Here is a 22,666-nt window from a genome sequence, read left to right as displayed (position 1 = left end):
TGACTATATTCTCATTTTCCGAGTTTCACCTGTAAGTCCCAGTTCCAAGGAACGTAAAAGACTTCATCAGTGTGGCGGTGAAGACAAGGAAAGGATGAAAAAAAGGTAACTAGGGACAAAAGTGAGCAAATGCAGTTACATGTACTTCAGACCCATTTTCATTGAGAATGGAGAACAAAGTGTTAAGTCAAAGACATTGTGGAAGAAGTGAGTTTTGGAGAGAGATTTGAAAAAAGAAGCACACACTGTTTCAAACATACACTGTCTATCTTAATAAACTGTGATTAAGATAAATCAGTGAACATGAATGGAATGAAACCACCATTCTGGATTCTTTTGTGCTCTAGTAGCAAAAGCCTGACCTTTTGAGATTTTAAATACTTTGGTTTACTTTAAAGTTTTATAAGATATTTAGTGTGTCACGGTTGGGTCCCCAGATGGTCACAGTGGATACATTTTCTTTTTTAGGCACATCAGATTCAGGAGATGTTTCCTCAGGTTCCTTACCACCTCATACTGCAGGATCTGCAGATGACGCGTTCTGTAGAAATAACAACAGACAACATTTTAGAGGGGCGTATTCAAGTGCCTTTCCCAACACAGGTTGGTCAAACATTACTGAGGCATATTTCTAGTAGCAATCCATCAGCAGCAGACTTGCTGTGTTTATTTTGCAACATTAACATTGTGAAATGGTTATCCTGATGTTTAAGGTTTTTTAATGTGTGTGATATGTTTAAGTCACTTAAGTTTAAGGACCTAATGATCATGAAAATGGAAAAAAATGATTTTATATAGCTTTTGCTGCATTGTAAAAATGAACAAAGAGGTCTATCATAGCAAAAAAGGCCCCCAGAAATTCTTGTGGTACTTCAAAGACTAACAAGCTTATGTCACAACTTTATAAGGTGCCACCAGAAAAGTCTTGGTTTTGTTTTTAAGTTTACTTTGTCTAGTTTTCAAACTTCTGGCAGTAACAACAAGGAATGGATAAGAAAACCCAAACATCCTCATTATTCTTTTGTCTACCATGAAATCATTTATATGGCAGCCTCTGCATATTGGTTACATTTGGGGTTTACATGTTGGTAATTATTTTGTCCCTGAGGATGAATGGATAAAAATGCACCTCTGTATCTTCTGTACTCGAGTTGTGATCTCGTCGTCATTTCATGAACTCATCCATCTTAAACGACCACAGCTTTTCTGTAGCACTTTTAATATGCAAAGTCCTTCTCAAACACATATGCAAGTTAAAAGCCCTGCAAAAAGTAGCCTGTTCCCAGGGCAGTCTCGAGCAGCTCGCGCGCCCTGATGCTGAGGGGCGGAGATCGCTCCGGGGCCCCGCCCTCGCAGGGCACAGCATGGCTTCTGCGCAGCTTTGCCGCGCAGAGCCCTGCCTACCGGCCCGGCACCCTGGCGCCCGCACCACTGGGACTCTACCTAGAGCCGGCCCTGCCTGTTCCCATTTCATGCATGAGATCACAGTTTTTAAGGAATCAGTTACAGGTAGGTAGCCGTGTTGGTCTGAGTCGAAGCAAAATAAAAAAATTCCTTCAGTAGCACCTTAAAGACCAACTAAGTTTTTATTATGGTATGAGCTTTCGTGTGCATGCACACGAAAGCTCATACCATAATAAAAACTTAGTTGGTCTTTAAGGTGCTACTGAAGGATTTTTTTTATTTTAAGGAATCAGATAGTGATGTGCTGTCAAACATAGACTGGTGAAGCCTAGTTGCAAGATTGCTGCAGGAGAGTCTATTGAAAATAAGATGATTTTATGGATTGGTCTATTTTAGTTTTATTGATAGGATTTTAAATGAAGTGTAGTTCTTACTAGTAGGTTTTTGTGTCTTTATTTTATTTTTATTATGGCATTTATTACCTGCACTTCACCGTAAGGTCCCAGGGTTGGCTAGAACAACATAATCATACTATTAAAAGCATGAAACACAATGATAAAAATAAGTAGTTAAATTGTTAATTCATTTGGTATTTGTTATTTATTATTTAAAGTAGATAAACACAACATACATATAGAGCACTACAGAATTCATGGACAAGACCACAAATCTTACAAATGTTGAGGTTACACCGTCCCATTAGTGTTTCATAAATGTGTGTATTAAATCATATTTATTTCACCCTATTTGAGCTTTATGCTGCATTTTTAATTTCAGCATATGGCTGAAAGAGGCTTGCACAGTAAGCCCATGTGACAGCTAGGTTTTGAACATGGGTCCACCAACTTGCCCTGCAGCATAAATTCTTCAGAAAGATGGTTTGTGGGGGTTTTCTTTTCAATTCATATCAGTTTTGTCAGTTTTATTTATGCTTACAGCGTTCAGATAGCATCAGACCTGCATTGAACAGTCCCCTGGAAAGACACAACACTGATCAGGAGGACACAGAAGAGGTTACTCAGGTAAACTTGACAAAGGGAAAAAAGGTGCATCATAAAGAGGGAAATTTGATAGTTAAATATCCACAAACCTTGGCACGAAGTCCTCACAAGAACTCCTGGTACATATCCTTCTGTAGCTTTGTCACTAGTGCATTTGGAGACTTCATTGCAAAGAACTTTTGTCTTAAAGGTGCAAGTAGGTTGCCATTTGTAAGCATAATTGTTCTGGGTCTGACTATGGATTCTTACTTGCATTTCTCTTGTTTTGATGGGGAAGGGATCTGGAGATCTACAGAAAAGGGAACAGTATTTTTTGTAATTCAAACGCCTCAAGCAGTTAAGTCAGGGATAGCCAATGTGCTGCCTTCAGATGTAGTTGAGCTGCAATTCTCCTGCTCCCCATCCAGCATGGTCAATGCTAACAAATGATGGAAATTGTAGTCCAGCAATATCTGGAGGGCACTGCATTGGCTATTCCTGAGTTAAGCTACTGGCTATTAAAGAGGATACATGTAGGTCTTTGTTCCTCAAGTAGTGGTTTACTGACCATAAGGAGGATTTGAGCTTCTCCAGCTTTTGCCTTTCCCCCCATTTATTTTTGAAAAAATATTAATAATTTAGTACAAAAGTTTAAAAGGACACAGAAGGAAGTTATACCTAACAAAGTCATGACACTTGTGCAACACCTTCTGCTTGTAAAATGGAATTTCCCTCTCTCCCCGGAGTATCTTACATAGATAAATAGTAAGATGTAGATTAGTTTTAACATAGGGAAGACATAAGGACAAGACTGTTTTGGAACACATTGTTCCAGTCCATTACAGATACCTGTAAGTAAATGTGTGAGTGTTTGTAGTTCAGTGCAATTCCTCATAAAGTAAAATGATCTTTACCCAAGTGTTATTTGCCAGAGACCTTCTGGTTTCTCTTGCTTTCTCCCATAGGACAATATACATATGTAGTGGCCATGAGTAACTCCAGATCAATGTTTACAGTCCTTTTCAGAAAACCTTCCACATCATCATAATGTAACCATATTATCAGATGTCCTGTTATCATCTGTTAGTCCAGTTGTTTCTAGAAAAGGTCTATGTGGAGGGAGAAGTGTTCCTTATCTTTAGTAGTTTATGCTTTTGTTTTCCGTGCACATTCTTCACAGTATTATTCAAATCAGCCGCACCAACAGGTTAAAGAACAATTTTTATTTGTGGGCTGTTGGGCTACTGTATGGAAAAAAATAGTGGTGCAATTGACTTCTGACAAGCACATAGAGTGCGAACAAGACTGAGTGTATGGGGGGAGGGGGGGCTCGTTTAATTTCACTGCACACAGGTGGTGTAGTGACAAAGGTTTATTATTAAAATAACGTGTGAAAGGATAACTGTCTCTGCCTGGCTGTCACCTGAATGTCTACCCCAAATGTGCTAAAGAATAGTGCCTTCACTTATTTCCTTCCACACATTCATAAATGGGGACAGGGAGAGCAGGACTGCACTTTCTGGCCCCATCTTGATTGCTCTCCTGGTTCTGCCACCCCAACCCAACCCAACCTCCACATGATCATCAGATATCTCCCTTCAACGCTTCCTGTCAGACATGCAAAAGTTGGGATAGCAGAGCCAGCCCAGGTAGCAATGATGTGGGTAATTTGTTCACGTGTGTCTGGCCTTGGAAAACCCATGTTCCAGCACAGAAAAGAATTGGCTTTGACCCGGAGTCTTTGGGTGTAGGCTAGAGCTTTCCAAACTTTTCACATTGGTGACACACTTTTTAGACATGCATCATTTTGCAACACAGCAATTCAGTTTTACTAGCAAGCTGGAGGTTAAACCAACCCCTTTCTAGCCCCGGGAGTAGTGTGGGGAGCGTTTGGGCGACACACCTGCAAACTGCAGCCAGCACACTAATGTGTTGTGACACACAGTTTGGAAAGCTCTGTTGTAGGCCTCCCTGGTTTCATCTGTGTTAAATGCATGCTTACCCTTCCACATGTTGTACATAGAATAATAGAATCATAGAGTTGGAAGAGACCACAAGGGCCATCCAGTCCAACCCCCTGCCAAGCAGGAAACACCATCAAAGCATTCTTGACATATGGCTGTCAAGCCTCTGCTTAAAGACCTCCAAAGAAGGAGACTCCAGCACACTTCTTGGCAGCAAATTCCACTGTCGAACAGCTCTCACTGTCAGGAAGTTCTTCCTAATGTTTAGGTGGAATATTCTTTCTTGTAGTTTGAATCCATTGCTCCGTGTCCGCTTCTCTGGAGCAGCAGAAAACAACCTTTCACCCTCCTCCCTTTTTTTTATATGACATCCTTTTATATATTTGAACATGGCTATCATATCACCCCCTAACCTTCTCTTCTCCAGGCTAAACATACCCAGCTCCCTAAGCCGTTCCTCATAAGGCATTGTTTCCAGGCCTTTGACCATTTTGGTTGCCCTACTCTGGACACGTTCCAGCTTGTCAGTACATGATGCTTCTTGTCTAACAGGAGTTAATAGGAAAATATTTTGTGTGTTGCTGAAGTTAGTCTTTGGCCAACTGAATAGCTGCCTCCATTGTAGGATTGAGTGACAATGAGTCATGGGCATGAGAAGTATCCCCTTGGCGCTAGCCATCCAGTCTTGGGTTACCTATCTCAGGGGTATGAAACCCCAGGCCCTCCAGCCCTCTCTGGCCCTTGGGACTTCATCTGTGCCACACCCCTTCCTAAGTCTGACACACCTGTTTCTGGCCCTCGTCCATGCCTTCCTTTAGCACTTTTGCCTGGCTGGAATGTCTCTATAATAATAATATAATAATAATAATTTATTATTTATACCCCGCCCATCTGGCCGGGTTCCCCCAGCCACTCTGGGCGGCTTCCAACAAAACAGAAATTCTAAAATACAGAAATCCATCAAACATTAAAATACAGAAATCCATCAAACATTAAAAGCTTCCCTAAACAGGGCTGCCTTGAGATGCCTTCTAAAGGTCTGGTAATTGTTGTTCTCTTTGACCTCTAGTGGGAGGGCATTCCACAGGGTGGGTGCCACTACCGAGAAGGCCCTCTGCCTGGTTCCCTGTAACTTGGCTTCTCGTAGTGAGGGAACCGCCAGAAGGCCCTCGGAGCTGGACCTCAGTGTCCGGGCAGAACGATGGGGGTGGAGACGCTCCTTCAGGTATACCGGACCGAGGCCATTTAGGGCTTTAAAGGTCAACACCAACACTTTGAATTGTGCTCGGAAATGTACTGGGAGCCAATGTAGGTCTTTCAGGACCGGTGTTATGTGGTCTCGGCGGCCGCTCTCAGTCACCAGTCTAGCGGCCGCATTCTGGATTAGTTGTAGTTTCCGGGTCACCTTCAAAGGTAGAGCGCATTGCAGTAGTCCAAGCGAGAGATAACTAGAGCATGCACCACTCTGGAGAGACAGTCAGTGGGCAGGTAGGGACTCAGCCTGCGTACCAGATGGAGCTGATAAACAGCTGTCTTGGACACAGAGGTGACCTGTGCCTCCATGGACAGCTGTGAGTCTAAGATGACTCCCAGGCTGCGCACCTGGTCTTTCAGGGGCACAGTTACCCCATTCAGGACCAGGGAGTCCTCCACACCCGCCCGCCTCCTGTCCCCCACAAACAGTACTTCTGTCTTGTCAGGATTCAATCTCAATCTGTTAGCCGCCATCCATCCTCCAACCGCCTCCAAGCACTCACACAGGACCTTCACCGCCTTCACTGGTTCTGATTTAAAAGAGAGGTAGAGCTGGGTATCATCAGCATACTGATGGACACCCAGCCCAAACCCCCTGATGATCTCTCCCAGCGGCTGCATATAGATGTTAAAAAGCATGGGGGAGAGGACAGAACCCTGAGGCACCCCACAAGTGAGAGCCCAGGGGTCTGAACACTCATCCCCCACCACCACTTTCTGAACACGGCCCAGGAGGAAGGAGCGGAACCACTGCATGACAGTGCCCCCAGCTCCCAAACCCTCTAGACGATCCAGAAGGATGTTATGGTCGATGGTGTCAAAAGCCGCTGAGAGATCCAGCAGAACAAGGAAACAGCTCTTACCTTTGTCCCTAGCCCGCCGGAGATCATCGACCAGTGCGACCAAGGCAGTTTCAGTCCCATGATGAGGCCTGAATCCTGACTGGAAGGGATCCAAATGGTCCGCTTCTTCCAGGCGTGCCTGAAGTTGTTCAGCAACCACTCGCTCAATCACCTTGCCCAAGAATGGAAGATTTGAGACTGGGCGATAGTTGGCCATATTGGCCGGATCTAAACATGGTTTTTTAAGAAGCGGTTTAATAACCGCCTCTTTCAGCGGGTCTGGGAAGGCTCCTTCATGGAGAGAAGCATTTACCAACCCGCGAAGCCCATCGCCCAGCCCTTCCTGGCTAGCTTTTATAAGCCAGGATGGGCAAGGATCAAGGAGACAGGTGGTTGGTTTCACTCGTCGAAGCAGCCTGTCCACATCCTCGGAGGTAACAGATTGAAATTGATCCCACAAAACTTGACTAGACAGGACTCTAGCACTCCCCCGCCCCGGCCCTGCTCCCACGGTGGAGTCTACCTCTTCCCGAATCTGAGCGACTTTATCTGCAAAAAACTTTGCAAAATCATTGCAGGAGATCATGTGGCCCGTACTGGGCCCGGATGGAGCAGGTGGTTCCGCTAAATTGTGAACCACCTGGAAGAGTCTCCTGCTGCTGTTTTCTGCAGATGCGATGGAGACGGCGAAGAAGGTCCTCTTCGCCGTCGCCATTGCCACTTGGTAGGCTCGAAGTTGAGCTCTAGCCCGTGTCCGGTCTGATTCAAAATGAGTTTTCCGCCACCGGCGCTCTAGCCGTCTCAACGACTGTTTCATCGCCCTCAGCGCCGGGGAAAACCACGGGGCTGTCCGGGCTCCATGCAATCTGAGAGGGCGCTTCGGAGCCAGACAGTCAATAGCGCTGGTTAACTCCGCATTCCAGCGGGCCACCAGGGAATCAGCTGAAAGGCCATCGACATGGGATAAAACATCCCCTACCACTCTCTGGAAGCCAATTGGATCCATTAAGTAGTGGGGGCGGACCATCCGAATCGGTCCCACCTCCCTGCAGAGGGGAAGGGTTGCGGAGAAGTCCAGTTGCACCAGAAAGTGATCTGACCATGGCACTTCTTTTGTTTCGCTTTTACTTAATGTCAGATCACCAACATCCATAGAGGTAAACACCAAGTCCAAGGCATGTCCGCGGCTATGAGTTGGGCCAGACTTATTCAGGGACAGCCCCATGGTGGCCATGCTTTCCACGAAGTCCTGAGCGGCTCCTTGTAAGGTCGTGTCGGCATGGATGTTAAAATCCCCTAAGACAACCAAGCTAGGTGTCTCCAGGAGCACATCCGACACGACCTGAAGCAGCTCGGGCAGGGAATCCTTGGTGCAGCGGGGAGGTCGGTACACCAAAAGGAATCCTGTACTGCCCCTATTGCCCAACTTCCAGAACATGCACTCAGAAAACTCCGTCTTACCAATAGGACGCCTGGTGCAAACTAATGACTTCCTAAAAATCACTGCAACCCCCCCTCCCCGCCCAGATGGCCTGGGTTGCTGTGCATAAGAGAAACCTGGTGGACAAGCAGCGCCAAGAACGGGCCCATCGGCTTCATCCAACCAGGTCTCTGTCACACATGCCAGGTCAAATCCTCCATCCACAATCAGGTCGTGAATGGCAGTGGTCTTATTCATCATCGACCTGGCATTGCACAGCAGCACCTTCAGGTCATGTGGGTATCCCTTGCTGATTCCAATATCCATCCGGTCAGGACCAGACCCGGAGGCAGGGATAGTCCTCAGACAACGACTAAGTCTGCCTCCTCGGTAATGACATGGTCTGGTCTTAGCGTAACTCCTCCTCCTACCCGTGACCACTGAGATCGGTTGTCCCAGTGCATCACCCCCTGTGGAATCTGCCCCAGCCATTTTGCTTGCTGGGACCCCCTCCTGGGCAGCCCTGACCCCTCCCCTTAAAAACAAAATAAAACCTCTGTAAAAAACAGCAAAGAACAGAACAAAAGAAAAACACCAAAAACACAATAAAACCAAAAACAATAAAAATTACAAATACACTACAATTTAACAGATTCCCACACCCGACTAAAAATCCCTCCCTAAAACCTATGTAAATCAAAAAATACAGTAAAACAATACAAAGACAGAAAATTACAAACTAAAATTGACCCCTCCCCTTAAAATCAAATTTAAAACCAATACAGAAAACAAACTAATACAATAAAACAATACAAACAAAGACAAAATTACAAACTAAAATTAACCCCTCCCCTTAAAATCGAATTTAAAACCAATACAGAAAACAAACTAACAGACTAAACGATAAACAAAAACCAAAAACAATAAAAGTTACAAACACATCAGAATTACAAGAAAAGCAGCAGCGGCACTGTTTCAGGCCTCCTAGGAGCCTTAAAGCTGTGGTAGAGTATGGGTCCCACCCCCGGGCCCAAGGTGGAAGTGGGCTTCAGGGGGAGCAGTCCTTCCAGTACTCACAGCAGCACTGATGTTCCAGGCCTCCCAGGAGCCTCAAAAGCTGTGGTGGAGTGGGGGACCCGCCCCAAGCCCCAGGTGGAAGTGGGCTTCAGGGGGAACAGTCCTTCCAGTACTCACAGCAGCAGTGATGTTCCAGGCCTCCCAGGAGCCTCAAAAGCTGTGGTGGAGTGGGGGACCTGCCCCAAGCCCCAGGTGGAAGTGGGCTTCAGGGGGAGCAGTCCTCCCAAACACTCCCTGGCAGAGCAGCAGCAGCAGCAGCAATGTTCCAGGCCTCCCAGGAGCCTTAAAAGCTGTGGTGGAGTGGGGGACCCGCCCCAAGCCCAAGGTGGAAGTGGGCTTCAGGGGGAGCAGTCCTTCCAGTACTCACAGCAGCACTGATGTTCCAGGCCTCCCAGGAGCCTCAAAAGCTGTGGTGGAGTGGGGGACCTGCCCCAAGCCCCAGGTGGAAGTGGGCTTCAGGGGGAGCAGTCCTCCCAAACACTCCCTGGCAGAGCAGCAGCAGCAGTGTTCCAGGCCTCCCAGGAGCCTTAGAAGCTGTGGTGGAGTGGGGGACCCGCCCCAAGCCCCAGGTGGAAGTGGGCTTCAGGGGGAGCAGTCCTCCCAAACACTCCCTGGCAGAGCAGCAGCAGCAGTGTTCCGGGCCTCCCAGGAGCCTTAGAAGCTGTGGTGGAGTGGGGGACCCGCCCCAAGTCCCAGGTGGAAGTGGGCTTCAGGGGGAGCAGTCCTCCCAAACACTCCCTGGCAGAGCAGCAGCAGCAGTGTTCCGGGCCTCCCAGGAGCCTTAGACTGTGACAGTGCTTCCTGCTTACCTGGATGGAGGAAGGAGCTGTATGTTTGACTGACTTTTTCTTGGCTGGAACATAAGCTACTATAAAAAGAGTCACATCTATTGCCCTGCCTGCTTTTTGCCTCTGGCCTCCACTCACCACTGGCATGTGGCCCCTGAAGGTTGCCCATCGTGGAAGGTGGTCCTTAGGTTGAAAAAGGTTCCCTGCCCCTGGCTTATGTGAAGACAACTTCCTCCCCCCCCCTCCCAAACAACAACACTGTAGCATATATTTTTGGGAGAGAGGCAGCCTTTCTATTTACTTTGGCAGTGTTTGCATTCCATATCACTTCAATAAGATGAACTTAGTTTGGACCTCCCCAGTTCTTCTGGTAATGTTGAATTAAATTATGGAGATCTGTATTAATCCACTTCCCCCAATTTCCTTTTGTATGAAAGACGGAGAGAGACTCACTGGAACTGAACTCATGGTTGGAAGACGTGGCAGAGTTCAATGAGGCAGAAGCAGAATCCACTGAGACAGAAGACTTTGAAGTGAGAGGGAGCCGGTTTTCCAAGTCAGCTGACGAAAGACAGAGGATGTTATTACAGCGGAAGGAAGACCTTTTGCAACAAGCTCGCAGGTGTGCATGTTTTGTGGGTTCTAGTTACAAAATGTTGGAATAGCCCAGGAGGAGATTTGAGGAGGTGTTTAAGGGAAAGTCATTCAGAGATCTTTTGCCTAGCTAGCTGGCTACCTCTCACTGGTGCAACTTCTCCTTGATCATGATGCAGTAGCCCGTTTTGTGTTGCCCAAGGGCAGGGATGGTGAACCTGTTACACCGACTCTCCGAAGTCCAACAGCTTCCATTAGTTCCCGCCACCATGGCTAGTGGTCACAGGTGAGGAGAGTTACAGTCAAGCAGCATGTGGAGGGCCGTAGATTCTCCCACCCTCTCTTAGTGGCTCAGAGGCAGTTTTGGAGTGGTGCAACCAGTGTGGCGGCACTGGGCGCTGTGCTGCAGGGGGCAGCACAACAACGCTGTAGAACAGAGTGCAAGAGGTGGGGGGTGGTGTCAAATTTTAATGTCGGAAAGGGCACTGCTGAAGTTTGAGACCCCAGAGTCTGCCACTGACTAGCTGAATGGTGCTGGCCATATGAATGGGAGTTGGACTGGAGGGCCTTTTGAATGCTATCTGAAGCCAAGTCGCTAAGGCAAAAGGAGCCGGCTGGGTGGCTCTCCCAGGCATAGCAAGCAGGTGAGGCCGAAGGTGGGAACTGGACTGGAGAACAGAAGGGGATCTGAGAACAACAAAACAAATCTGTCTTTGTGTAGGAACAGAGCATTATAGGATAGGATTCAATAATTCTGTAGGTTTATCAGCTGCTCATGTAGGGCTGTGTTATGCCACCATTTCTTGTGTGCACGCACATGAGTGGTCTGAACATGATATTGAGCACGGGATTCAATTCTATCAGAATATCAGCTTTCATTAATGATAAAATGTACAGAGCTTTTTATGGCTGAGAAGAAACATTTTCAGATGTCTTAGCATCACCTCCTGAAGTATTGGATGCCAGAGGTGTGGATCAACATTTCCAGTTGTTCAGGATGAAGCTTCAGAGCTTCTGACCTCAATCAAACTAGCAAAACCAGAATAAAGTGGTCAACATCATAAGCACATATTCACAATTTGCAAAATTCACACAGGCCACAAGATCCAGCTTTTCTTGGTGCATTTAAAAAAAATGTGTGTTAAGACCTTTCCCCTCCTGCTTGGAAAGGTTGAATGCAAACCAGGCAACCTCTATATTCAGAGTGAACTTTATGTTACTTTCCCTTCAGCCATTTAGTTTTTCTCCCTCCAGGCGTTACCTCAACAAAACCTCTGATGATCCTAGCACAAATGACTACTTGCAGGCCGAAGGAGCGACTTCAGACCCTATCACCCTGCGCCGGAGGATGTTGGCCGCTGCAGCAGAGCGAAGACTTCAGAAGCAGGATCCCTCTTAACACTTCCTGTCTCCTCCTGTTCTTTTTCCACACAAGCAATGTTTATGTCATCCTACACTCTCCCTGCCCACAAGGAGGGTCTTTTCAGAACTCCGCAAATGTGCTGAGGATGACTGATCTGGCTGCATCTTCACTGTATAAAGCATGTGATATCTAATAAGTGTTTGGACAGCTGACAAATTAACCTTTCTTGGGTACTTTTTTTGAGTGACACACATTTTCCTTTCCCCCACCCCCTTTGCAAACAAAAAATGCAGTCTTTAAAGCCCTGGGCCTGGTGTGCTGTTAATGTGAGTTGCAGAGGGACAGTGGCTGAGAAGCACCAGGTCCATTTGCTGCTTCTGTGCACTGAGCTTGCTGGTACGTCCCATTTAAGCTCTTTAAAGTGGAAACTGAACAAGGAATGACAAAAGCACTCTCCTAAGTAAGCAAGCATCCCTGCCAAGTCATTGCATGTCTCGAGAACGACATGCTTAAAATAAAAGAAACACATTTTGGATGCTTTTGCAGTCTTTTGGTCAAAACTGGCATTTCTAAGTGTTGGAGCATGGAAGTGGAGTGCACCAACAGGAGGAGACATCTTAAAGAGTGGAAAATGTTGAGCTAAATTTTAGAGCGGTGGCCCCCAGACAGTGTGAACATTCCTGGATTATTTTTCTACCAGGAGGCTGGTTTGGTTTTTAATGCATTTCATTGCTAGTAACAGACATGTGGCCAAGGGAGAAGCACCGGAAAAAGGGGCGTGAGCCCCCAGCTATATTCGGTATCTTGATTCAGCATTTCAGTAAGCAGGCAAACGGGGGTGGTCTCATAGTTTGGTGTCAGAGGCCATCTGGAGAGAAGGCTCCATTCAGGAATGGAAGTTGGCTGCTATTGGAGAGGCAAGGGAGCGCGCAAAATATCTTTATTTTTGTAATCTTGCATCTGGCCCATATGCCCATTAGCTTAATCAGAATTGAGAGAATTGAGGGCTACTAGATCTTAGGCTAGGTGTGCTCATTTTTTCCCCTTTAGTATTGTAAAACTCTGGTAGCTGTATTAGAGATCTCTGGTCTTAGGTCCGTAAATGGGTTTTATGATGGCAGCCAAGTAATTTTGAAGTGTTTGGTGAGTATCGCTATCCTTCAGAAGGCGCCCAGTATTTTAAAAAATATATTGCAAATTATCTTTTTACAGCAGGTTTTTAGTAGGGCTGTGTACCAGATTTGGCCAAGGTCTGAATCCCGAGTCAAATCAAGCCTATTTGGAGGAATCCTGGCTTCACTCAAGCCAGGTTGAAATAGCACTGGATCACTACAGGTTGGGTTGTGTGACCCACACCCACCCAGGACTGGTGGGGTGGGGCATCAGGCAGGAAGGAAGGGGCAGCGCGTGTGAGAAGAAGTCTGAGAAACGGCAAACAGGAAAGGCCTGTTTTGTAGTAGATAGTGGGGGGGTCTTTCCTGCCAGGCTGTTCCTAATTCTCACCACTGCCTCTTCTCCATTCTGCCACCTGAAATACATTGTGTAGGATTGGATAACCCTGCGTAATGACTTTTAGGCAGGAGGATCCTATCTTGTGCAATGCTGCTCCTTTGTGTGTGGCTCCAATTCGATGCAGGGAAGCTGCTTTTGAAGGAGCAGCACCATGCAGGATCAGATTCTCCTTAATAGCTCAACAGCTGTTAAGATCCTGCCACCACCTGTTCTCGACCTTTTTTTATAAAAAAGTAAGGTTTAAAAAACCTTTAGCCACCCCCCCATCCCTATTACTTTGGGGACAGATCCAGGGTGGAGTGAGCGGTGCAGATGAATTGGCTCAATCTGGGAGCTATAGGGCAGATGGAGGGCAGTCTGTGCACAGCCCATTTTTAGAATATTTGAAGGTGACTATAAGAAAACTGAATTGTGTAAGTGTTAAGTGAAGATAACTTATTTCAGTAACCCCCTTTGGGAAGCCTTACCTTGCAATGCTGTTAGTAAACTATGGAAGAAGAAAGAAAAGATTCTTGTCATTCATTTTTGCTTAGAGCGCAGCTCTTTGTTTTTATTGTTTTTTAAAAAGGAAATAAAATTCTTGATCAGTGTTGGAAATATTTAACAAACTTCTTTTTTGAACACTTTGCACATCTTCTCTCCCCATCACTCTCAAGTCTCAGTGAATCCATACAGATAGTTTGTCAAACTACAAGCTCTCTTACCCTGGAGGAGGGGCTGTATCATCCTACCAGAAGTAATGTTATAGTTGAAGTTGCCGGTGTGTGGTAGATCTCCTATGGGTTCACTATTTGGACACTTGATCTGAAAGCTCTTCCTCAAATTGCTTTGAAAGCGAAGTACATTTCCTGGATATATTTGAAGACATCAAAGTAAAAAAGCTGTTTTCTGCTTACTCTCTTCCATCAATGCCACCTCAGTTACCCACATGGTGGCAGTCTTTATATTTGGATTCTCCATCCGACTGACCCACTTCAGTTATCAGAAGGGTGAAAATGAGAGGGAAACAAAGGGATTGGGAATTTTCCTGAACTTTAGATCAATTCTTTTGGATGAAGCAAAGTGAGGTTTGTATTGTGCTCTTTTGCTTCATTTTTTTTTTTTTTTTTACTTTCTGGCTGCACTTTCAGGAGGGACATAGGTGTGCTCGTTCTGTCATTTATGCCCCAGTGTATGCTGGAAGCTAAAGCTCAAGTCTGGTTTGTAACCTATTCACACAACCCACTTAGGTGTAAGCTGTTCGGTTTCTGTCACCAGCTGTCAGGTGGTTGCACGGGGATATCCTGGAAGAAGACCTTTTCTGGCTTAAATTATTGAAACGAGTGTGGGAAGTTGTATGTGGATTCTGAAAAGAGAAGGGGAGTGTGTGGGGGGGAAACGAAGCATAAGTCTTGTGTTGCACTCTGTGCAACTGCCTTGTTCCTTCTCTACTCCCTGAAAAACAAGGCCTAGCCATAAAGAGAGAGTAGCCAAGCAATGCTGAGGATTCCCCTGAGAGCTGGAAGGGGATTCTACTACTTGCCTGTTGCAGCTGTCATCCAACTGGAGCCTCCCATAAAAAATCTGGTTCATGAGCTCCTGTGAAAACCAACACTTAAAAAACTCTGAATTCAGTGATGCTTAGTAATAATCTTTCTGTTTTTAATATAGATTTTATATCTAGATATCTAGATTTATATTTACTTATTTCTTTGATAGTGTTTACTGTATATGGTTTTGTCATGGCCTTTGACTGGTACAATAAAGCTTATCTACACCTAGTAATAATACAAAGGCTCCAGCAGCAACACAAAACACCAGCTAGGGCTTATGGACACTTCGTTCTTTGCAAAGACAAACTCTTTCACGAGTCGGAGGAGGTGAATCATCCCAGGGACAAGGAAAAGCACAGGGCGGATGTTCACAGACTCTTAGGGTTCTATATGGATAGATTTGATAGTTAAGAGCAAAAGTTCTTACTGTGTTTCTGTTAGGGAACGGAAATGCCTGCACCTGCCATTTTCAGAGGACTGAACGGGTCCATTGTCACCCCCCTGAATCACACTTGAAAGCTGCAGCATCAAGAGAATTCCAAGTCTGAGTAAGACCGTAACTAATTAATTCCCAAAAGAGAGTTTTCACACCACCTCAAAGACTTTTCAAAGTGGCCCCTACCTTCGGCTGCTATACAAGTGAAGATGAATCAAGGGATGTAGATGCATGTGTAAATACATCTGCACACATCTTCAGCCTTTTTAGGCCCAGGACTCACTTTTTTTACTGTATCCTATGACACTTTCAATCTTTGGCCCCATATGTATGCATGTTCAAACTGCTTCATCAGCTGTAAAGGAGAAAGAATTCTTGCAGAAGAGTAAGAGGGAAGGAGGTGTGGCATCTGCAACTATATTGGTGTTAATGGTTAAATAGTTTTGCCTTCCTTTGCCTTTGGTCTCTCCAAGTCTTTCTGTTTCCCCTTTTCCTCTCCACTTAAAACCAAAAGGGTGCTGAGGTCACTGCTGTGAGACCCAGCAGCTAAAGCCCATTGTCTTTTAAAGTCTTATCACCCTTGGGGGATTCCTGTCCCTTCGCCAAAGGAGAGTGAGCACCTCTGTCTCTTCTGGAGAGCTGTCCCAGTCCCCAGTCTTGCCAGGAAGGCATACAAAGACCTTCACAATACATTGCATATCTTATAGGGTTGTGGAACCTCAGGGCTAAGGGCCAAATAGGGCCCTCCAGGCCTCAATAGCCACCCCTCCCCAGGTCAAACCCTTCACTAGCTCCCCTCCTTGAGTTCTTTTGCCTGGCTGGAGTAGGTATTGTGTCCATTTCACAGACAAATAAGTCTGGGACTTGGGGTATTTTCTGAGTAAAGCCTCCTGCAACTGCTGTTAGCTTCTATGAGCCACACTTCCTAAAATAGGACTTGAAAGCACTCTTCAAATAAAGGCTGTGCGTGGGGGTGGGGGTGGACCGGCACCAGAACTCTTCAAGTGACGAACACACAAAGAAGAGCTTGCTAGATCAGGACAGTGGCCGATCAAGTGCACCATCCCATTATCACAATGCATAGTAAAATCACTGTTCCCGGGACTGCCAGGGGCACGGGATGGAATGATACCTAAACTGCAATCCTATGCACACATACTTGGGAGGCAAACCCCATGAAATTTAGCATGGTTACTGCCGAGTATGCACAGGGTCCAACTGCACAATTACAGTTTCTTAGCGCACTTAAGAAATCCAGTTTTCAAGATCCTTGTCAGGTTGCAAGACGGGGAGGGAGGATGGCGGCATTTTCTGTTTTGCCTCAGTCAGACGGCAAAACCTCTTGGGCCGGTCCTGGGCTAGATGCCTACATTATAGTTGAAATCCACTGTAGAGTCAGGCATATCGAGGCCCATTGAAATCAAAGGATTTACATATATAAATTGTGTGTCAGTTTTAGCCTCAAGAAGTGAGAGCTTGAACTGTGTCATCTGGCCATGCCCTGTTCCTAGGTACCCCATTCTGTTTCACCTCCTTTTCAGTTTTCTCTCCGCTCAACAGACACTCGGAGAAGTGCACTAGGACAATGTACACACCATACATTTAAAGCGCACCCCCCAAAAAAAGAATTCTAGGAACCGTGTTTATTCTTCAAAGAACTACAATTCCAGCACCCTTAACAAACTCTAGTTCCCATGATTCCAAGCCCCCTCCTGCCTTTTCGGAGGGGCAATGTGCTTTAAATGAATGTTGTGTATGCAACCTTAAGTTAACCCCGTGTCACCCTCCATAACCTGGAAGGTGCCTCTCCATGTGAAGTCACAGTACTACCTTGCAGGGTGAGGTCCACAAGGACAGGAGGCTCCTCACTTCAGAAAGTCACCTTCCAACTTGTGGAGGGCGAAGATAACAACTGGGGGGGGGGGAGAGTTATTGCACTTGTCTCTGCTGCCTCCCCCACCCCCTTGGGTGCTTGAAGAGGGCAATTGGTACTCACTAAAAGTGGCTGACCACCCTAGGTATCCTCGGGGGTGCCAGTGTGAGGGGGGTTTGTTTGAGGACTCTATAAAAGATCCCAGGATATGTCTATCATACACATATACTTGCTCAAAAGGAAAACCAGTGAGGGAACATAATATATATATATTTACAATAAAACGACTGTAGAATCAGAAGGTGAGAGAGAAAGAGCCTCAGAGGTACAGACAAACATTCTCTTTATTAAGCTACACATGAATTTTTTTCCATTAGTCAGAGAAAGAAATTGGCAGTGTCTAATAAGATCACAGAAACCTCACCGATTGGTAATAGAAAGGCTTAGAAAGACCTGGCGCTTTTAGAATGAATGAATATATATATATATATATATATATATATATATATATATATATATATATGCATATGTGTGTGTGTGTGCATGTGTGTGAGTGTGTGTATATATATATATATATATATATATATATATATATATATATATATATATATATGAATTTCTCTTTATTTTATTCTGTTTTTTAGACAGGTGCAGTTGGCTTTTTCCAGCAAAGGTACCTCTTAAAAGTGAAACCGTGAAGACATCTGATCGCTAACCAAAAAGTAGATATGACAAAGGGTCATGAAAATGGTGGCTTTTAAAATGATGTAAACACTACATTCGATTTTTGTTTTTGTTTTACTTTTTTTGGTGGTTTTTTTCTGGTGTATTTTTTTATTTTTTTAAAGAGATTATTTTATTTTTTTCTTTGTTTTTTGTATTTTTCCCCCTTTTGTTTTTGCAGCACAAACACCCCCACATGAGAGAAAGAGAGAGAAAACACCATTCACTAAAAGGAAGGATTATAAGGGCAAGGGTGCGAGGGAGGAAGAGGAAGCATCATGAAAAAAAAGTATTCACAGGGAAGTATGGTGGGGGATTAAAAATGAGAATGGAACAACAAAAATAATGCCCTCCCAATTTAAACTAACCCACTTTTTAAAAAAATTAAACAGAAAAAGGAAAGGACATTGGTAATGTATAACACAGTGTCATTCAGAGGGGAAAAAGTCAAAGACAAGAGCATTTAGGGAGGCCAAAGACAGCTGTGCTTATTATTATTATTTTTAAAAATACAAATCCAGAGAGTGAACAAGACAATTCAGAACAGTGAATCATTATTAAACGAGAAAGTTAAAGAGACATCCCTCTCTGCTTGCCTGGCCCACTCTGAAGGCAGGTGTGTCGGATCATCGTGTAGACAAGAGGCTTTTGGGGAGAGAACGTTTTCCTGGAGCGGGCAACAATTAGTACAGCAACGATTAAAATACAAAGAGCCACTAACAATTCCCACTGGGATTCTGTTGCTGACAATCTTTTTGCACCTAAATGTTACCACCTACAAGGTCATGGCTAAGGTGAGTAAGATGCAAGGGGAAAGGAAGGGACTTGCCTCCGTGTTATCCAATCCCCCCTGAGCAAAAAGCAGCACCTGTAATAGTAGAATGGGAGAGGGAAACGGGGAGGCCCATAACTCCTCCGTTTTATTTTATTTTATTATTTTGCTGCATTCCCCATAGATGTAGGGTGTCTTGTTGGCTGGGCAAGCAGCTCCTGAACTTTCTCGGCTGATCCCCGATAGCTGGCCACCCACTATATGAAAGGTTGTTGGGTTCTGCGTCTTAATGGCCATTAGAATCTGCCAAGACCTAAGATGGCAGTTTGTATGGATCAGACTTCTGCTTGCTCAAAGCTTTTACCCTACCAGCGCCAACAAGCAACTGGAACCAAGCCCAATAGAAAATGTCTCTCTTAGAATGGGTTCACAATGCCAGTGTGTGTGTTTGTGTGTGTGTGTTTATAGATCTTTGTGTTTTGTGTGTGTGTGTTTTAAATAAAGCAAAAGAGGAATCAGGGGTGGGGCGAGACCTTTCTGTTATTTTCTTTCTTAACAAAATCCGCAAGGAAGTCAAATCTTTAATTTCTCTTCTTTGCCCTTTCATGATCACGATCATCAACATCATCAATACAAAATTCTCTTTTTGTTTGTCTTAGGTTCTAAATGTAAAGACTAGTCTAAAACCAGGTTTTACACAGCAAACCTACAGAACTGCACAGCCACCATTCCAAAAATGCAGGACATCAGACACCGAGGCGATATGGAAGGCTGCGTGTCTTTATACAAAGGCTCAAAGTTCATGCTACTCGTGAAGAGGATCTGCACTGGAGAATCAGATATGGAGAGTTGGGGGGAGGGGGGCCCCATAGGAGGCCTGGTCTGAACATAAATATGGGGTGGGTGGGAGCATGGAGACCCAGAAACAAATATATTAGAAATGGAGTCATCCTCCAAACGAGAGCCAAATAAAAGTTGTACTTAAATCGTGATAAAGGGTGGGGGGATGTTCTCCCCACCATCTCTCCTTCATAAAGAGCTTGAGCACGGACTGTTTGTGAGAGACAACCTGACCTGCGGGGGGTGGGAGGGATACAACTATACAACTTTCAAATTGCTGATAGAAATTCCCTTTGCCAGTCTCCCATGCTGGTTTAAAGAAGCAGAGACAGAAGCAGGCCCCTTTCTTTATACTCCTGAAGGATTATATATATATATAAACATGGTCAATGAAGGGTGCTGGCCTGTCACCTCTATTCTAACCCTATTCTGTTTCTTTCTCCCCGTAAGCCCCCCCCCCAGTTTCCCCCCTTTTAATAGGTTTTAACTACTCCATAGCTGAACGGAACTGAGGACCCCTGAAAGCCCAGTGCCCCTGTGGCAAATGATGCAGTGCAACAGCAACTTAGATGGTGGCACATCTTTTTTTTTTAAAAATCCACAGGAACTGGGCAGGGGAAGCCATCCTTCCCCGCTCATACCCTAAAGCACCCTATGCACAAAGGAGTCTTAAAAAAAGTAACATTACCACTTTTTTCTTTTCTTTTTTTTTAAGAAAGTTGATTCCTTTTAAAACTCACGTAGTATCTTATGCTATGTGGACGGCGAGTTTAGAAAAATTCGGAGTATGGTCTTTTTCTTTCTTGTTGTTTTCCAAAAGCATCTTTTGCAATGAATTACCTGCCATGACTTAGTGCAATCCGATGCATGTCTACTCAGAGGTAAGTCCTGCTGCGTTCAATGGGGGCTTACTCCCAAGTCAACAGGTATAGGCTTGCAGGCGACGTTACTTTAGCAGAAAGGAAGGATTTTAAGGTGATGTCAGGGGCGTCAGTGCTACCCATTACTCTTTTGAGGCAAACTAAAATAAAAAAATAAAAGGAAAAGGAAAAATGTTTTTATATAAAAATTTTCATTATGCCTTTTTATTTACCAACTTGCATGATTCATCATCATCATTATTAATATTATTATTATTACTGTGTTTGTGTTTGCATGTGTGTGTGTGAGAGAGACTCATATTTTGTTTTGCCTTTTTTTTCAAATATTTTATTTTATTTTCCTCTCGCTGTGATTGTTTCCAAATAAGTTGCTTGCTATACAGGATGGGATGGAGAAAAGGGAGAGGGGTCAGTATAAGCCGCAGCCTCGGAGGTTGTTGGCAATGATGATGTCGGTGACGGCATCGAATACCACCTGGATGTTACCCGTGTCTGTCGCACATGTCATGTGACAGTAAATCTCCTTGTTGGGCGAGCGGTTTTTGCTTTCAAATTGTGCTTGGATATAGGCTGCAGCATCTTCGTATGTGTTGGGACCTGCATAGAGAGGGAGGGAGGGAGGGGCAGGAGACAGATTTTTTATTTATTTAAAAAATTAAAATAAATAAAAACGTTATAAAAATAAAAATACAAAAACTCAGCACAAGTTAAGCTCTAAAATAAGAACAGGAGAAGAGCCTGACAACCCAATCAGGTCAAATGCTTATCAAGTCCAGCATCCTTTTCTCGCAGGGGCCAACCAGATGGGAAGCCTGCAAGCGGGACTTCTCAATGAACTGCAAGCAAAATGTATTCACGGGAACGATGACTAATACAAGCCAAACATACTCTGTGCATACGGTTCTTAGAACTTAGGAAACGGCCTCAAAAAGGTCAGATCTTCCTGTTCTCATAGTGGTCGACCGGATGCCTAAGGGAACTTGTGAGTGAGCACTCTCCTCACTGGTATTCTAGAAGTAGGATTCGTAAGGATGTGGGAAATAAAGTTATTGGAAATGTGATCTGATGCTAATCTGGGAATTGGGCTCAGAATATAATGAGCTATTTTCCTGAAACCAGCTTTGTTTGCCAAATCCACTTCCAGATCAATCTGAGGTGAGTCCACTAAATTAGGTGGACCTGAACCATTTCTCCTTAATCTGAATGCATATTTGAAACACACACCCCTAGTATGTATTGAGGCTCAATGATCACTCATTTTCTTGACATGCTAGTTTTTTAAAATATATATTAATAATACTGGGAGTGTCTTTATGTTGGGGAGGGGGGCTTTTAAACATGCAACCCCCCACTTGCCCTGTGAAATGGCACAGCCTGGCAGAAGCTGCCTTACATGATTAGTCTGATGCTTTTTCTCTGCTCATAGATGGACACTTCCTTCCCTTCCCACTGATGAGAATCTGCCAACTCTCTGTGACATCATGGCAGCTCAGCTGATGCCTTGGGCAGAAAACAGGAAGGCAATCAGCCAGACTATGTAGTCTGTTTTCTAGGGGAGTTACAGTATCTCACAAGCAGGACTGGATCAAATATCTCCTGGTTTACACTTGGGGTTCCCGCAGACTCTTCTGCATGGGCCAGTCTGTTGTTTTTCGTTTGCTCCAAAGCTGGGATCTTTAGCACCTCAGGCGCAGCCATCACATACCTGTATATTCAGGGAAGCAGATGGTCAGAGGTGATTTCTTGATCTTCTCACCAAACAGGTCTTTCTTGTTGAGGAAGAGAATGATGGAGGTGTCAATGAAGAATTTGTTGTTACAGATGGAATCGAAGAGCATTAGAGACTCATGCATGCGGTTCTATGGCAAGGCACATATAGGAAGAAAAGAAAAGAAAGAAAGAAAGACAAAGAACAAGAGGGAGAGAGAGAGAAACAGAGAGAAAGAAACAGAAAGTTAGGATTAGAGAAAGAGAATAGTTACCAAACCAGCAACTGAGAAATGGTCAAAGATCCACGTGTACCAAAAACCCAAAGAATTACATATCATGAAGAAGTGAAGCCAAGAAAATGGGTGGTGTTATGATGTCTTCAGCACCTATTTCCCGCCTAGCTTTGCTGTGTCATTTGGACAAAGCTCTCCTGGAAAGATATGCCCATGAGAATTACAGAGAAACAACAGTTGCCATATCTGTCAATTAGGTAAAAGGTAGGTCCAGTCATGGACAACTCTGGGGTTACGCGCTCATCTCGCTCTATAGGCCGAGGGAGCCAGCGTTTGTCCGCAGACAGCTTCCAGGTCATGTGGCCAGCATGACTGAGCCGCTTCTGGCGAACCAGAGCAGCAAACGGAAATGCCGTTTACCTTCCTGCTGGAGTGGTACCTATTTATCTACTTGAACTTGATGTGCTT

General features: G+C 44.9%; 2 protein-coding genes across 2 annotated transcripts in view; one reads left to right on the top strand and one right to left on the bottom strand.

Annotated features, from left to right (window-relative positions):
• Nucleotides 1-13,795, top strand: part of AMFR (autocrine motility factor receptor) — a 36,260-nt gene extending 22,465 nt beyond the window's left edge. The window contains exons 11-14 of the mRNA XM_035118147.3: nt 469-603; nt 2,343-2,426; nt 10,167-10,351; nt 11,578-13,795. Coding sequence (XP_034974038.2) covers nt 469-603; nt 2,343-2,426; nt 10,167-10,351; nt 11,578-11,722 — 549 coding nt within the window. The 3' untranslated portion in view covers nt 11,723-13,795. The remainder of the gene's footprint in view (nt 1-468; nt 604-2,342; nt 2,427-10,166; nt 10,352-11,577) is intronic.
• Nucleotides 13,796-18,250: 4,455 nt separating this feature from the next.
• Nucleotides 18,251-22,249, bottom strand: LOC148685331 (guanine nucleotide-binding protein G(o) subunit alpha-like). The gene is made up of 2 exons (XM_088672063.1): nt 21,961-22,249; nt 18,251-20,852 (listed from the first exon to the last, which is right to left on the bottom strand). The coding sequence occupies exons 1-2, from the start codon at nt 22,106-22,108 to the stop codon at nt 20,665-20,667; spliced, it is 336 nt and encodes a 111-aa protein (XP_088528189.1). The 5' UTR covers nt 22,109-22,249; the 3' UTR covers nt 18,251-20,664.
• Nucleotides 22,250-22,666: the final 417 nt, after the last annotated feature.

The sequence above is a fragment of the Zootoca vivipara genome, chromosome 6, assembly GCF_965207765.1.
Source record: "Zootoca vivipara chromosome 6, rZooViv2.hap1.1, whole genome shotgun sequence".
Taxonomy (NCBI): domain Eukaryota; kingdom Metazoa; phylum Chordata; class Lepidosauria; order Squamata; family Lacertidae; genus Zootoca; species Zootoca vivipara.
Note: the sequence above shows the minus strand (reverse complement) of the source record. Positions and strands in the feature narration are given on the sequence as shown.